Source organism: Euprymna scolopes, chromosome 8, assembly GCF_053919585.1.
Source record: "Euprymna scolopes isolate OS-2025 chromosome 8, ASM5391958v1, whole genome shotgun sequence".
NCBI classification, from domain to species: domain Eukaryota; kingdom Metazoa; phylum Mollusca; class Cephalopoda; order Sepiida; family Sepiolidae; genus Euprymna; species Euprymna scolopes.
This window is the reverse complement of record NC_136489.1, coordinates 160143466-160159735: the sequence shown is the minus strand read 5'-3', so window position 1 is coordinate 160159735 and position 16270 is coordinate 160143466. Positions and strand designations below refer to the sequence as shown.

Sequence of the window (16270 nt, the reverse complement as noted above, 5' to 3'; positions counted from 1 at the left end):
ACACACTAACACATTCCTTTATTTTAGTCACCTCGTCTTTTGGAATAACCTTTCTCCTACTACTACTCCCAACTTTTTTTATATCTAATCTTACTCTGATCAATAAATGCTATTCTTGATAAAGTTTCATAACTGAAACGAAATATCGAATCTAAAGAAACATAACACCACTGCGTTAAAGTATATATTTTACAGAAATAATTAATAGTTAACGCGACATATTTTTTTTTAAATATAACAAATAAGAATATTCACAAATTTTTTTTTACAGAAAGTATTAATAGTTAACGCAACATATATTTTTTAATATAACAAATAAGAATATTCACAAATTTATTTTTACAGAAATAATTAATAGTTAACGCAACATATTTTTTAAAAAATATAACAAATAAGAATATTCACAAACTGATTTTCACAGAAATAATTAATAGTTAACGCGACATATTTTTTAAAAATATAACAAATAAGAATATTCAAAAATTTATTTTTACAGAAATAATTAATAGTTAACGCAACATATTTTTTTTTAAATATAACAAATAAGAATATTCACAAACTGATTTTCACAGAAATAATTAATAGTTAACGCGACATATTTTTTAAAAATATAACAAATAAGAATATTCAAAAATTTATTTTTACAGAAATAATTAATAGTTAGCGCAACATATTTTTTTAAGTATAACAAATAAGAATATCCACAAATCTATTTTTACAGAAATAATTAATAGTTAATGCAACATATTTTTTTAAATATAACAAATAAGAATATCCACAAATCTATTTTTACAGAAATAATTAATAGTTAACGCAACATATTTTTTTGAATATAACAAATAAGAATATCCACTAATTTATTTTTACTGAAATAATTAATAGTTAACGCAACATATTAACGTAAAATCGTAATAGATTAAGTAAAAAAAAAAAGATAAAAATACTGATGTGTGCCCAAGGTTGGGACCACAGAAGGAAAACATGGAACATGGATTAGGTGTAAGAAAGATATATTAACTGAAAAGGTTACAAGAGTAAATGGAGCTCACTATCCAGTGGTGTCGAATATGGGTAATTGTACACAATGCATACTACTAGTACTCCTGCTGACTCCACAGCATCACAATACTGCCCCCCCCCCCTGAGCATGTTATCCAACATACTAATATAGTACTGGAAAAGTCTATGATGCAGGTAAGTTTCGGTTTTATAACAGGAACATTTTTTTTTTTACATAGGAATCACCACTTATCAAGGCCCGGAAGCCGCTCAAGGATAAAGATTAATGGGTAGACATTAGTTAATGGGATTATAGCATAGCAAACATAAGGAGTGGAGATTTTGTGAATTTGGTTACTTAAGGGGACGGTTCATCAAGAACTTGTTTACATTGGACTTGAAGACAATCAGATTGTAGTCAGCTGGAAAGCAGACAAACAGAAGAGAATTTACACAGGCGTGCAGTTATAAGAAAGTTTATGTTTAGGCACAGATAAAGAGTGTGGGAAATAATTGATAATTCAGTGGGATCTTCAAATTAAGTAACCCCGTTTACTTCCGAGGACTTTCAAAACCGGATCAGTAAATACGTGAAAGAAACGTAGTTCGTTCCTTACTTATTACTTTAATTCCTACACAATCTGTAGAATGTTTGTCTGTTTAAACAAACCTTTACAACACGAGTCTAGGCAGATTATCGTACAAGATACATATTAAAATGGTGTAGCAAAACTATTAAAATCATATTAAGAAACGAGAGTGTGAAAATCGTGTTTCAAACGGAATTTCTCACATAATGTTAGATTAGGTAGAAAATCGTAAAATTCCATTATAAGGTAAAGATTAGAATTAAAGTTGCATGTTCAGGATGTTGCATCACAAACATAAAATCTCCAGTTACACATAGCAGGTAAGCTGATAAATTCTTTCTCTTGTTTTGAACCGTGAATGACAGTATCTGTATTTGGGACAGCGATCCTTCTCATACAGATTATAAGTTTGAGGAAGATCCATGGGATGTTATGCATGCATACTGTATACAGGAAAAGGAAAACTCAGAAAGAATTGTTAAACTATAAATAATTTTGTGCTACCATTAGTAAGTTTTGAAACTATTGTTATTAAAAAGATGACGGCTTCAATGAAAAGAAAAGATGAAAGAGACTACTGCTATGTATCATCTACACAACAATATGTCTGCATAATCTTTTAAAGTGAAAGAATTGATTTACCATGGAAATACAATGGCATTGTCCATTTTCTTTCTTGTATATCTATATAATTATAAACCTCAAATGACCTTGTAACGATGTATGTAACCCACTTTCCGGTTTACGACATCCAGTGGCGCATGCGCGCATAAGTGCGCACTGAAATATTGACGCTATTATTTCGCAATTATTATTTAACATGGGAAGAGTGGGGTTTAAAATAACTTAAACGTAATACAGAAATGAACGGTGTAAAAAAAAAAAAGCAGATATATCAAAATTTGAATTTAACTATAATAAGTATTATGGTATCTGTTCAGTGTACATTTACCTATAAGTATGGCCAACCACTTATAATTCAGTAACTGTAAAAAAATTTTTTCAAAAATAATCAATTATAATAAACAGAAGGACTCATATAAATTTATCTATATTCTTTTTTCATTTTAATATACTTTCATAGAAATGTTTCTGTTATGTCAAAAAAAAACCCCTATTCTCTTTATGTCACAAGTGTCACGCTCATACATGAATTTCATAGCTAATATAACATACTGACCCAACGGGTCACGGGTAGTCTAGTTGTATTTATAAAGATGCTTCTGGGAGCATACATAAATAAAAACAAATAAATAAACTAATGTAATTCTAATGTAAATTCGAGACTAGCTGGTTAAAATAATTGACAGGTATGCAAAATTCAAAGAAGCAGTACATATGCTAAAAAAAAGAAAAATTACTCAGTATTTGGGAGCCTCTAATTGTAGGAAAAATAAAAATCGTACACCCTTAAAATTTCGCCAATAGAAGGGAGATAATCCCCTGCCGATCTTTATTAGAGTTGCCTCCCCTTTGTCAACCAATTTTTTTTCAGACATATGAAACCGCAGTCATAAAATAGAGACTAATTCCAACAATACAAAATATCTACAGAGCTAGTAACTTTTCTCCTTTCTTTTCCAAGACAGCAATCAACATGCCTGAAGACGGTCGAAGGCCAAACCGATCAAAACGTTGTGAAAATAACAGTCAAGATGAGAACAATAGTCCGATCAATACAAGTAATATGAACAATCAACCCTCATCTAAAAAATTCCTGTAATGTAATTTAATTGTGTTGCTTTATCAATTCTTGTAGTGACTGCAAGAGTTAAAGGAAAACAATAGAAACGAAATAAGGGAGTAAAATCACCATCCAGAGATTCTGCAATCTGTCATGAATTATGTTTTGGAAAGAACACAAATATGCGAATCTGAAAATGGGCAACATTTAAAAAACATTATTTTTTCATGAATAAAGATTGTTTGAATTTTGCATTAAAAAAATCCCAATGACTTAGTCAGATTGTGTTAAAATTACAGAAAGATATAAAAAATTAAGAATCTATTTAAGTTCAAACCCCTTCAGTGACTTTTTGGACACCCTGTATAATTCCATTCCTGTTGGTAAATTACCGATCCATTCATTTTTTGTTCTAATTGATATAATATGTAAAATATTTCATCGCAAAAAATCTGTTGAAATAATCCTTTTTTTTTTTAAATCTTTTGTAGGTCATAATGGATTGGTTTCAGTAAGTTAAATTCTTTTAGTTCTTTCTACAAAAAAAAAATCTATGGATTTGCACCTAGAAAGTTAAGGATCATTTTCAAACAAACTCCGTACTTGCTTTCACTTAAATACAAACAATAATATTCCATTTTACGTCAAGGGTGTGAGTTCCATATAGAAATGTTGGTTTTATTTGAATAAAATAAAATACGCATCAAGTGCACTTGAAAGCCAAATCACAACGTAATATTAGAAAAATAAACAAATGTTTTACTTGTTTGAAATTTATAACATAAATATATTTCAGAGCTAAACTCCATCTTCAGTGTGTTGTTTCTTTTTTCCTTTTCTTCTTTCTTGCCATGTTGTAAATTTGGAGAAAGAAGTCTGTAAAGAACCGCACGTTGTATCTAGCGGTTGTATTTAGAAATGTTTGAACTGTGCGTAGGCAACGCGAGAATAACGTCAAGGATGAGAGTTCATATAGAAACGTTGTTTTAATTTGAATAAAATGAAATACGCACCAAGTGCGCTTGAAAGCCAAATCACAACGTAATATTAGGAAAATAAACAAATATTTTACTTGTTTGAAATTTATAACAAATCACTAGATACAACGCGCAGCTCTTTACAAACAGACTTCTTTGAATTTAAATTAAATTAAATTGACTCTATAATAATATATATGAAATTTGCATAAATTAAAATATCATATTTAAGCATATTTACGATTGGACTATACCAGCTTTGATAAATACTTTTGCAGTTTTAAGAAAGAAAACAACATACTGAGGATGGAGTTTAGCTCTGAAATGTATTTATGTTATAAATTTCAAACAAGTAAAATATTTGTTTATTTTCCTAATATTACGTTGTGATTTGGCTTTCAAGCGCACTTGATGCGTATTTCATTTTATTAATATTCCATTTCTTGACGTTCCCATAGACACCAGCAAAGATGAATTCATCACTTCTATAAAAAGACTATTGCAACCAATTCCTGTATCTTAAACTTCAAAAGTGAATGCCCATACAAATACAAACACTCAAGTATAAAGAATCCAATTAAGCGAGCTAAATTGATCTCCTGAAATAAAAAAATATTCTAATATTTTAACCTTATAATTAAAAACAACACTTTCCAGACAACAAAATCAGTCGATGAAACCAATGTAGTCTACCAATTCAAATGCCCTTGAGAGAACGCATCTCCAACAATAGAAACACCAATAGCAACATTGGACACACGACCAACACATTATCCAGACGATTAACCCTACACCTTTCAGATACAAACTCGGTTTGCCAACACCTAAAACAACATGGCTGCCCACATTCCCAATTTAGAAAAATCCTAGTTGAAAACATGAAAATCTTTCATATAGACCAAACGAAAAAAGACTAAAAACACCAGAAGCACTGTATATAAGAGCCAAACAGCCAAAAATTAACAATGTAAATTTTGAAAACTGTAATAACATTTTAAAGTGCATGGGTATGTAACCATCGATAATATATATATATATATATATATATATATATATATATATATATATATATATATATATATATATTTATATATATGTATATATATGTGTGTGTGTGTGTGTGTGTGTGTGTGTGTGTGTGTACATATAGTTACATATGAAATAAGAATTACAATTAAGTTTACAAAGATAATCCAAAATAGCAAACTTAAATTATATTATAAATATTAAAGACTTAATATTTATAAAGTAATCTCAACCAGACATAAAAGCTCAATAAAACCAAATAGGAAATAGAGCTTATAATAAGAACAAATAATTAATAAAACATGTTAAAAACACTTTAAGAAGAGTTAAAAACATATTTAATTTTAAAAAAGGTCACACAAATTAATTAATTGGATTGTCCTTAATCCATGGAGTTTCAAAAGAAATACTTTCCTTCTCATCAGAGGGTAGGAATTAACAAAATGCGAAATCGGATTTTGCTTGGAAAGTATTTAATGAAACTACAAGTAAGCCATAGAGCTTATTTAGTAAAAGTTAAAAAAAATAGTGAAGTAGAGAGAATGGGGGGGGGAAAGAAAAATGATTTCACGTGAATGGATGGTCGGGTGAAGAGTAGTATATCCAAGAATGGTAAAATCCAAGAAAAGTTGGTAAAAGTCCGGTATCCAGAAGTAAAAGGACAATCCATTTGATTTGTGTTTCCTTTTTGAAAATAAAATATGTTTTTAACTCTTCTTAAAGTGTTTTTAACATGTTTTATTAATTTTTTGTTCATATAGTTATATATGTATGTTGTAATGTAAATGTATAAATTAATCAAATTTAAAAGAAGAGACTGAAAGGAGACAGTTTTCAATATTTAAAATTTCGAATTTCGCTATAATAGTGTAGTTTCTCTAAAAAATAATCTGCAAAAAGAAAAAAGTAGTATAAAAACTGTGGTATTTGCTTTCACCTTTTCGATAATCTGTTATTCATATTTAGGCTGCCTATCTCCAACGCTCAGGACTGAAGGTTTGTGTTTTGGAAAAACGCCATGTCATTGGTGGAGCTGCAGTGACAGAAGAAATTGTTCCAGGTGAGGATTTTTTTTTTAACTACCCCCCCCCAAAAAAAAAAGGTTTTAGGCACTTGTGAGTGAGAAATCAAAATATTATTGGAAGTCTGTTATACTTTAGTGACTGACGATGGGATTTGGAGAAACAAGAATTTGTTTAGATTAAACTTGAGAACGACTATGTAGCAGTCAGCTGGGAAGCAGCCCAATGATATTGTGTCATAGAGATGTGTCGACATATCTCATAATGCGCTTGTAAACTTAAGAGCTGCAAACAGATAAAAAAATACTTTTTCAAAAGTTTTTTTTTTTTTAAATGTTAAATATATTAACATAACAGGTGTACAGAATTAGAGGACAGAATTGACGCCGAGGCAAAGGAAGCGCTCGAGAATAGTATGCCAATGTCTAAGTCGGGCCCAAGTTCGTCGAAAGGTTATGAAAAAAGCCGATAACAATAACTATTGAGTTATTGTGTTTGGAATCGTATCGAATCAATAGAGTTGTTTGGGATTGTATTGTGTCAAATCGTCGGAGGTGTTCAGGTTCGAATGGATGGAATTGTTCGGCATTGTGTTATGTTGAATAGACGGAATTGTTCGGGATCATGTCGTGTCGAATGGCTGGAGGTGTTCAGGTTTGAATTGACAAAGTTGTTTAGGATTATGTCATGTTGAAAAGACAGAGCAGTTCAAGATTGTGTCGTTTCAAATCAACAGAGGTGTTTGGGTTTGAAGTGATGAAGTTGTTCAAGATCGTGTCATGTCGATCGCCGGAGGTTTTCCAGTTCGAATTGACGAAGTTGTTTGGGATCATGTCATGTCAAATAGGCAGAATTGTTCGGGATCGTATCATATCAAATCATTGAAAGTGTTCAGGTTCAAATTGATGTTGCCCCAGAAAGTGTGACGAGCATGCGCGGAAGCATGCAAGAATTGTATGCCAATGTCTAAGTTCGTCCAAAAGCTATAAAAAAGCCGAAAACATTTGGCGAGTAACTCCTAAGGGTTGCTCTGATTACGTGTCATGTTGAGTTATTGCGTTTGGGATCATGTCGAATCTTCGAAGGTGTTTGGATTCAAATCAATGGAATTGTTCAGGATCATGTCATCTCGAATCATCATATATATATATATATATCGTTCAAACACTACCGTGTTTGAATATATGGTTAAGTGGCAGTTTTAGTCATTTAGAACTGCTTTAACACTTCACCACTCACTCATTTTTTGACCAAATTTCCAACAATTATTACAGTTTATAGATCACCTTCTCAGCTATATCAAGAAATTTTTTTTCAATTTTCGTCCAGTAAAACAAAAGTTATGATGAAGTTAGTGGTGTTCAAAGTCGTACAAATATGTAAGGAGGTGAGCGACGCTTTTTATGACTGGTTTCCATAGCAACCACGTCACTTCAGCGACTAGCGTTACTACTAATTAACTGCTGTCGTGAACAGAGAAGTAACAAGTAAAACAGAGAGAATGAAAGAATGAAAGGGAGATAATTGGGGGATTTTATTAAAGCAGACGAGTGCCGTACATTGTTATTAAATATGTGTATGTTATGGTTATGGGGGCAAAATATAAGACTGAAATTAAACAAAGAACAAGTAAATTTATTGAAAAAATCATGGATTACAATAGAAAAATGCGAGCATGAAAAATAATATGGGTAAGCTTAAACATGGGGTCCTGAATATGACCTTAAACTATATCCGATGGTGAGGCCCCAGCTTGCAGTCTTTGGGGAGTGTGGAGCCACCCTTTAATTGCCATTGCTCCCAGGTCCACTCTGACCCGTACTGGTAGTACCTGTTAGGGTCCCAACTATGGGTTGAATAGAAATCGACTTAAAAAAAACAAAAATTTTCTTCAAAATCATTGGATTCAGCATTAAATAACCTGAAAAGGGTTGATATGCTGTAAAACAAAAACAACTAAAAAACAACCAACTTAAACATGGAAAAGTAAAAGACTAGTTGTTAAAACTGGAAAAGAAAAGGACAAGATATTCTAGTAAAAGATATTAATAAATTTATAACTTAAAATATTGCAGCATTAACATTTTTTTATATTCAATTTATAACATATAATCAATTCTTAATGCTACAATATTTTAAGTTATAAATTTATCATATTTTTTACTAGAATATCTTGTCCTTTTCTTTTCCAGTTTTAACAACTAGTCTTTTACTTTTCCATGTTTAAGCTTAACCATTTTACTTTGCATGGTTTATTTTTTATTACCGTATCTTTCTGTTAAGTTACATTATTGTTTCAGCTACCCGGCCGTTTTTTTTGGCCGTTTGTAGCTGCCTCAGTCTTTTACAGAAATGTTCGTTGTTATTGGATGAAAGAGTGAAAGAGTGAACAGGGGAGGGGTGCGTGCGGCCCCCCAAAAAACAGCCGGGTAGCTGAAACAATAATGTAACTTAACAGAAAGATACGGTAATACAAAAATAAAACGCATATTTGCTCTACAATAGTATTGAGCACTTTCTTCAGTTTTTATTAATTACCATTTCTACTATATATATATATATATATATATATATATATATATATATATATATATATACATAATTTTGTTTGCAATCAAATGTAATTACAATTTATATTTAAGAGAGAAGTATTTTTATTTAAATTCCAGGATTCAAGTTTTCTCGTGCCTCATATCTTCTGAGTCTTTTGCGTCCTCAAATTTACGAAGATTTGGAACTTAAGGTAAAAAAAAGATGAATTTGTTTATTTCTCTTTGTTTCTCTCTTTATTTTTTATGGCATATCAATCTCTTTTGGGTTATTTAATGCCAAAAGACAGTATCTGATATGTGAAAACAATACAGTCATCACAAATCAGATGTCTGTCCAGGAAAAATTCTTCCTCCATCAGAAAAGAAGTTTTTAGGAAATTGTGATGCAACTTACAAACCGTCCGGTGATCGTTGATTAGTGTCGAAATAAATAACTTAAAGACAAGATGATTCCATTTCCGTTTGATTCTTTTTTGTGCAGACTATCTACTAGTTGGCCGGTCCTGGATATGACCTTAAACTATATCCAGTGGTGAGGCCCCAGCTTTCGGGCTTTAGGGAGTGTAGAGCCACCCTTTAATTACCATTGCTCCCAGGTCCACTCTGACCCGGAGTGGTAGTTCCTGTTAGGGTCCCAACTATGGGTTAAATAGAAACCGACGTGAAAAGAACAAATATATTCTATTAAAAAATTTTTCTTCAAAATCCTAGGATTCGACATTAAATAACCCGAAAAGGGTTGATATGTCGTAAAACAAAAACAACCAACCAACTAGTTGGCCAGTTGTGTACAAATCTCAAATTTGAATTACATGGTAGAATGATAAAATTGTCGCCCTAGAAAAGACATGATTCCATTTCTGTTTGATTAAAACTGGTTTTCTTTTCATTTTGTTTTTTTGTTGCAGATAATCTACTAGTTGGCCAGTTGTGTACAAATCCCAAGAGCGATAGGAGCTGTCTATCATGTCTGAAAGTGACACAATGTTAAACGAGCGAGATTGGAGATGCGCCACTGTACAACTCATGCTCTCTACTGATCCAAGTTATGATAACAGGACCATTTCCAGCACCCTCAAAATATATCGCTGAATTGTCACAAATAACAAGGACATGCCTAGGGTGATGAAAACAAAGTTTCCGGCCACGGGTATGGTTTTTGGTGTGGTTTTAAGTGAGGGCCACATCATGACACCGCACATCTTCAATGTCAGCTTGAATGTCAACACCAAAATGTACCTGGATGTGCTGAAGAGTGTGGTGATCCCCTGATGCAAACAGGTAGCTGTTGGCACACCCTAGATGTGGCAGCAGGACTCAGCGCCGGCTCACAAGTCCAAAGAGACTCAGATTTGGCTGTAGAAGGAGTTTTACAACTTTGTATCTTTCTCTCACTGCCCCCTCCCCTCTTCTCCCCCGACCTGAACCCGCTTGACTACTACGTTTATTCATATGTCGAGAACATCACCAACATGACCTCTCACAATACCAAAGCCAGCCTGATCGCTGCCGTTCACCGAGAATTCGACAAGCTCCCACCGGTGTTTGTGGAAAAGGCATGCTCCCAGTTCTGGACCTGTACTGAGGTGATAATTGAGGCTGAAGGTGGCTACATTTAATAGATGTCAGCTCGACTATATAATCAAATGACCTGAATTGATTTTTTTTGGATAAAAGTTTTAAAATAAAGCTGTAGTATTTCCTTTATCGTTTCTGCAATATTCTTACCTATGTTGACCAGAAAACAACTTTGTTTACTCAACAGAAAGGGAGTCATCTTCCATCATGATAATGCTCGTTTCTACACAGCACTACTCACCAAAGATCTCCTAGGAGAATTTGGTTGAAAAACCTTGCATTATTCTGCAATTCTCCTGACCTAGATCACTCGGATGATCGTTTATTTTTTAAGATTGCAAAACCATTTAGATGGTCTTAGGTTAGCATCACAAGAAAGAGATCAAACATGAGTTGGATTCATATTACACACAAAAGCTTAAAGAATTATAGAAGCGACTTATGTGCAAGTTTGTTGACAGATGGAAACAAGTTATAGAAAGCAAAGATCGTTATGAAAAAAGATTTACAAAAGCACACACTTATTCCTTTTCAAGTTGAAATTTTGAATCAGCAAAAATGTTGCACCAACTTGATATATATATATATATATATATATATATATATATATATATATATATATATATATATATATATATATATATATATATGATTAGATTTTTTTGGAAAAAGAATTCCAGCAGAGTGCTCAATTAAAAGGAAAATCCAAATTTTAAGAGCGTATTTATATTTTGTGTACAGAAAGTTGTTAGTTGAGACAGATCATTGGTACCGTCGGTTTCAAGCCCGATAATAAGGCCCGTTTAAGGTATCCTTATCAAGCTCTCTTCAGCCAATATTCGTCTATCTTATAACCGGAAGTGTGAAGTATATATACCTCGCGAATTCACGTTCAAATCTTGTTTTGTTTAATCCCTCCCCTCCTTTTTTTTTATATATAGGATAATGTAATACCTAATTTTAAACTTTGAATTATTCAAATTTAAGATCTAATTTCGAAAAAATTTTTTCTTTATATAAATCGATTTTAATTTGAACCCAAATTAATTTTAAAATCTCTTTCCTTATGTATAAAAAACTTTAAAATCTGTATTGGTATCGGTTAAAAACTTAAAATTCGTTTAATTATATCGAATTACGTTTAAAAATTTCCAAAAATACGTTTAAAGTTTAAAAAAATATATTTTTAATTATATCGAAATTTTCGGTTGGTTGGTTGTTTTGTTTTACGGCATATCAACCCTTTTTGGGTTATTTAATGCCGAATCCAAAGATTTTGAAGAAATTTTTTTTTTTTAATATTTGTTGTTTTCACGTCGGTTTCTATTTAACCCATAGTTGGGACCCTAACAGGTACTACCACTCCGGGTCAGAGTGGACCTGGGAGCAATGGTAATTAAAGGGTGGCTCCACACTCCCCAAAGCCCGAAAGCTGGGGCCTCACCACTGGATATAGTTTAAAGTCATATCCAGGACCCCCATTGAGGGACTTTTACCCTCTGCAGGGGAGCAGTCGGCGTATTCTAATGCCCCACCGACAGGGCCGTCCAATTTTTGGATTTTAATCATGTCAAATCACACTTCAGTTCCTTTTGATGGATTGATTTTTACTATTTCTTCTGATGAGTTAAGGGCATAATAGATTCACTGATTGATATAATAATCAAGTGATTGATTTTGCTCTACGAAAATGATACTGTCAAGAATTGTATAAGTCAACTGAATTAAAAGAATAAATTATAAGATGGTCAATATCACGAATTTTGGAAGATAACTTTTTGTCATTTATTCTCTATATTGCTCTGTAATTACATTGAGCTTCTTAAATAAGGATTGATGTATGTTATAAGAAAATATATTTCTACAGAAATATATATATATATATATATGTATATATATATATATATATATATATATATATATATATATATATATATATATTTATATATATAGATATAATTTGAGGTTGTTATTTTTCAGAAGTAGGGTAGCCAGTGAAATATAACGAGGTTAATACAAGATTGCTCAATACGGAAGTAGAGCAAGTTACATTTTCAATTTGTCTTTACATAAGCATTAATTTGCTGCTACACAGTCATGAGCATGTTTTGGTCTTCTAATATTTAGTAACTAGAGATCTCTTCAGGCAACAGCACTTATTTTTGAAATAATTAAGATTAAGAATTCCGCTTTCGAAAATAAGGGTTGTTGCCTGATGAGGTCTCTAGTTACTAAATACTTGAAAACCGAAACATGCTCATGACTGTGTAACAACAAATTACTGCTTATGTAAAGACAAATTGAAAATATATATACATATATATGTATATATATATATATATACATACATATATATATATATATATATATATATATATTTAAGATAAATAAAATGGTAATTAGTAAAACCTTGAAGATAGTGCTCAGTACTATTGCAGAGCAAATATATGTATTTTTATTACCGTTTTATCTGCTTAGTTATACATGTTTCGGTTACTGAATCGTATCAACGATCTAGTAACTTCATTGGACTTTACAGTAAAATCTAATGAACCTTTAACCTCTAGAAGAGTGTCACTTGCAACTGAATTTTACCAAGTACATTATCTGTTCCACCATGGGTCTTTGTGACTTTCACAGAAAAGTACTAGAGTTCAATAATATCCACCTGAATAATGTTGGAGATTATATTAACCGAAACGTTGTGAAAATAACACTCAACGGTAGTCCAAATAATCCAAATAATATGAATTATCCATCCTCATCTCAAAAATTCAGAAACAGGATTTTGGTAAAGATGGTGAAGTAATCGGGAAGTGATGAAGAGTAGACTTGATATCGAGAAGTGATAACATTATGTGGTTTTCTCCTCCATTTGAACCTCTGGTAGGGAGCTTGCTGTACATAAAAAGATGAGTGTTCACAACAAGAGTGAAATGTACTTAAGTTTAATTTTTTTTTGCTTAAACTTTTTTTTCATTATCAAATTTTATTATGGAAAATCAAGAATTTTTTAAATAAGAAGAGAATTTTAAAACTGACAATTCTCTTTCTTAATTTTGAGTGGTATAAAAGTATGGTTCCAATGTTTGACTTGAAAGTCGATCTATGACATGATCATTTTAGTCCCATTTGATTTGTTAGTTTTAACATAATATATGATTGTATTGGATCGTGAAAATGTTGAAAAGCAATATAATAAACAGATATTTGTTATCTATCTATTATATAAAAAGCAAAATGGGCGCAAGCATTTGTGTATGTCCACGAAAGGCTTTTTGCATTGGGGTTCTCATGTCGGTTTGATTTCGCGAGAAGTTTTTTCATAATTTCCATAATATCTCGCATTCACAAACGGACATTCTTTCTTTCCTTTTTTTTGATCGAGTTAAAAAAAATTCCCACCATGCCGTTGTCTCCAGTGTTTGTTTGTTTTTTTCATATAAATAAAGCAAAACTATTTGAATGCAAACGACTGGCCTTCGGGCCGGGTAGTATCTGTTCTGTAATTGGTCCTTAACCAATGTAGGGGAAACTCTTCATACTGAGACAATTACTATTTATTTGGATACTGCCAGAGTGCCCCCTTTTTGGGGGAGCTGGTTTTCCCCCACATTAAAAACGACCTTTTGTCTAATTTGCTTTCGTGGGAGGTTTAAACACAACGTAATTTCTGCAAGTCATCTTTTGTTTTTGATTGACTACGTTAAATTTGAACGCTTTAGACTTCCGGTTGCGTCATGGAGTAGCGGTAAAACGTCAATTTTTCTTTCACTTTCTTTTCTGCCTTTGCATCACGGGTTTGAGCCTGCCTGCCTACTACCACTTTTTTTTTTTTTTTTGCTCAACATACACCTACAAACACCCGGGCAACACCGGGCACTCCCGCTAGTATTTTATATAACTAAACGTCACGACAATCGGTGCAAAAGTGTGAAAATTTATTAAATGAAATTTGCCAGGTGAAGGTCGAACAACGGCATTACAAATATGCATACGTATTGGTCCATGTTTTAATTTTTAACCGTGCAGCAAACATGTCTTCATTGCTCAAACGTTAATGTCAATGGAAAAGTAAATCTTAAACTAAACATTTTGGTTTCGATTCTTGTTGGGGGAGCACGAGTCATTTTAAAAAACTTTAAATCATTACTATATATTGGGTCCAATATAATATAATTATAAATACGAAATCTACATTAGTCAAAATATCATATTTAAGTGTATTTTACGATCGGGCAATGCCGGGCGGTCTGCTAGTCTTTCATCTAACTAAACGTCACGACAATGTCGTAAAATTATTTTCTCTATTTTTATGAACAAGTCTTGGTTCTAACAACTAAATTAATGGAAAGAAGGGAAAAGAAAATGCAAGCTAATGATTTCCACCGCATTAAAAACGACCTTCGTGTGAGGTTTAAAAGCAACGCCATTTCTGCAAGTCATCTTTTGATTGACTACGTTAAATTTGAATGCGTTATACTTCCGGTCACGTCATGGCGTAGCAGTAAGACTTCAGATTTTCTTTCACTTTATTTTCCGCCTTCGCGTCGCGGGTTCAAGCATGCCTGCCTACTACCACTATTTTTTTTTTTTTTTTCTGCTCAACACACACCTACAAACACCCGGGCAAAGCCGGGCACCCCTGCTAGTCATTAATATAGCTAAACGTCACGTAAAATTATTTTCTCTGGTTTTATGAACAAGTCTTGGTTCTAATAACCAAATTAATTGAATGAAGTGAAAAGAAAACGCAAACTAATGATTAGCTCGTTTATTGAGTGTAATTTATCAGCGGCAACATTTTGCTTGTGATGGGTGGAGGAAACTTTCCCTGCAGCTGCTTTTGTCATTTGTCATGCTCCATTTAGTTTCTTTGTTCAGTGTCCTCCTTTATAGTTATGAACATTTTTAATTAAAACAAAAACAACAACAGCAACAACAACAACAACAACAACAACAAAATATAAAATAAAATAGGTCCGTTCAAATCAGTCATAATTTTTAACATCTAATATGTTGGATAAGGATTTTCATTTTTTTTTTTTACATAAGACTCACCACTTCTCAAGGCCCGGAGGCCACTCAAGGATAAGGGTTGCCGAGTGTACAGTAGTCAATGGGATAATATTGGTAGTAATCGTTAGTAGTGGAAATTTGGTAAATTGGATTACTTAAAGGAACGGTTCATCAAGAATTTGTTTACGTTGAACTTGAGGACTACCAAATTGTAGTCAGCTGGAAAACAGGTAAACGGAAGAGAGTTCCACAGGTGTGCAGTTCTAAGAAAGAAACTTTGTTCATGGAATCTACGTTTTGGTTTAGGCACAGATAAAGAGTGGGGAAAATTGACAGTGGTTTCAGTTAGACGAGTGTTTTTCCTGAAAGTTTAGCAAGGGGGGAGCATAGATTGAAGCTTGGGAAAGAGGTTGCAGGGAAAAGAAAAGGGCATCCCATACTAGGCTACAAAGTCTATTTTGAATTCTGTCAGGCAGGATAAGCTGCTTCTAGCAGCTCCTGCCCAGATGTAGCAACAGTACTCCATTCTTGGACGTACTTGACTTTTGTATAGATAAAGAATTGCATTCTCAACCTTTTTATCTCATGGCTCCCCATGCTCTGTTTATTATCAGAATGTTCAAGCTCTTGCACATTTCCAAGATTGTTTCACAGGATAGATGAAATATGAACAACCATTTTTGTATTTTCATGTGCAGACAGGTTGGATGAAGATCTGTAAAAATAATCTTTAAAACGATATTTTCAGCATAAGGTTAGATTAAACAGAAGTGGAAAATTCGCTTAGAAGTGAAAACATTAGAATTAGGGCTACATTTCAGAA

At 32.5% G+C, this 16270-nt stretch overlaps 1 protein-coding gene across 1 annotated transcript in view; it reads left to right on the top strand.

The window, feature by feature from the left end:
* LOC145283900 (pyridine nucleotide-disulfide oxidoreductase domain-containing protein 2-like) overlaps window positions 1–16270 on the top strand; it is a 94714-nt gene that overhangs the window by 15854 nt on the left and 62590 nt on the right. Inside the window, exons 2-4 of the mRNA XM_080133002.1 lie at window positions 3765–3784; window positions 6243–6336; window positions 8968–9041. Coding sequence (XP_079989128.1) covers window positions 3765–3784; window positions 6243–6336; window positions 8968–9041 — 188 coding nt within the window. The remainder of the gene's footprint in view (window positions 1–3764; window positions 3785–6242; window positions 6337–8967; window positions 9042–16270) is intronic.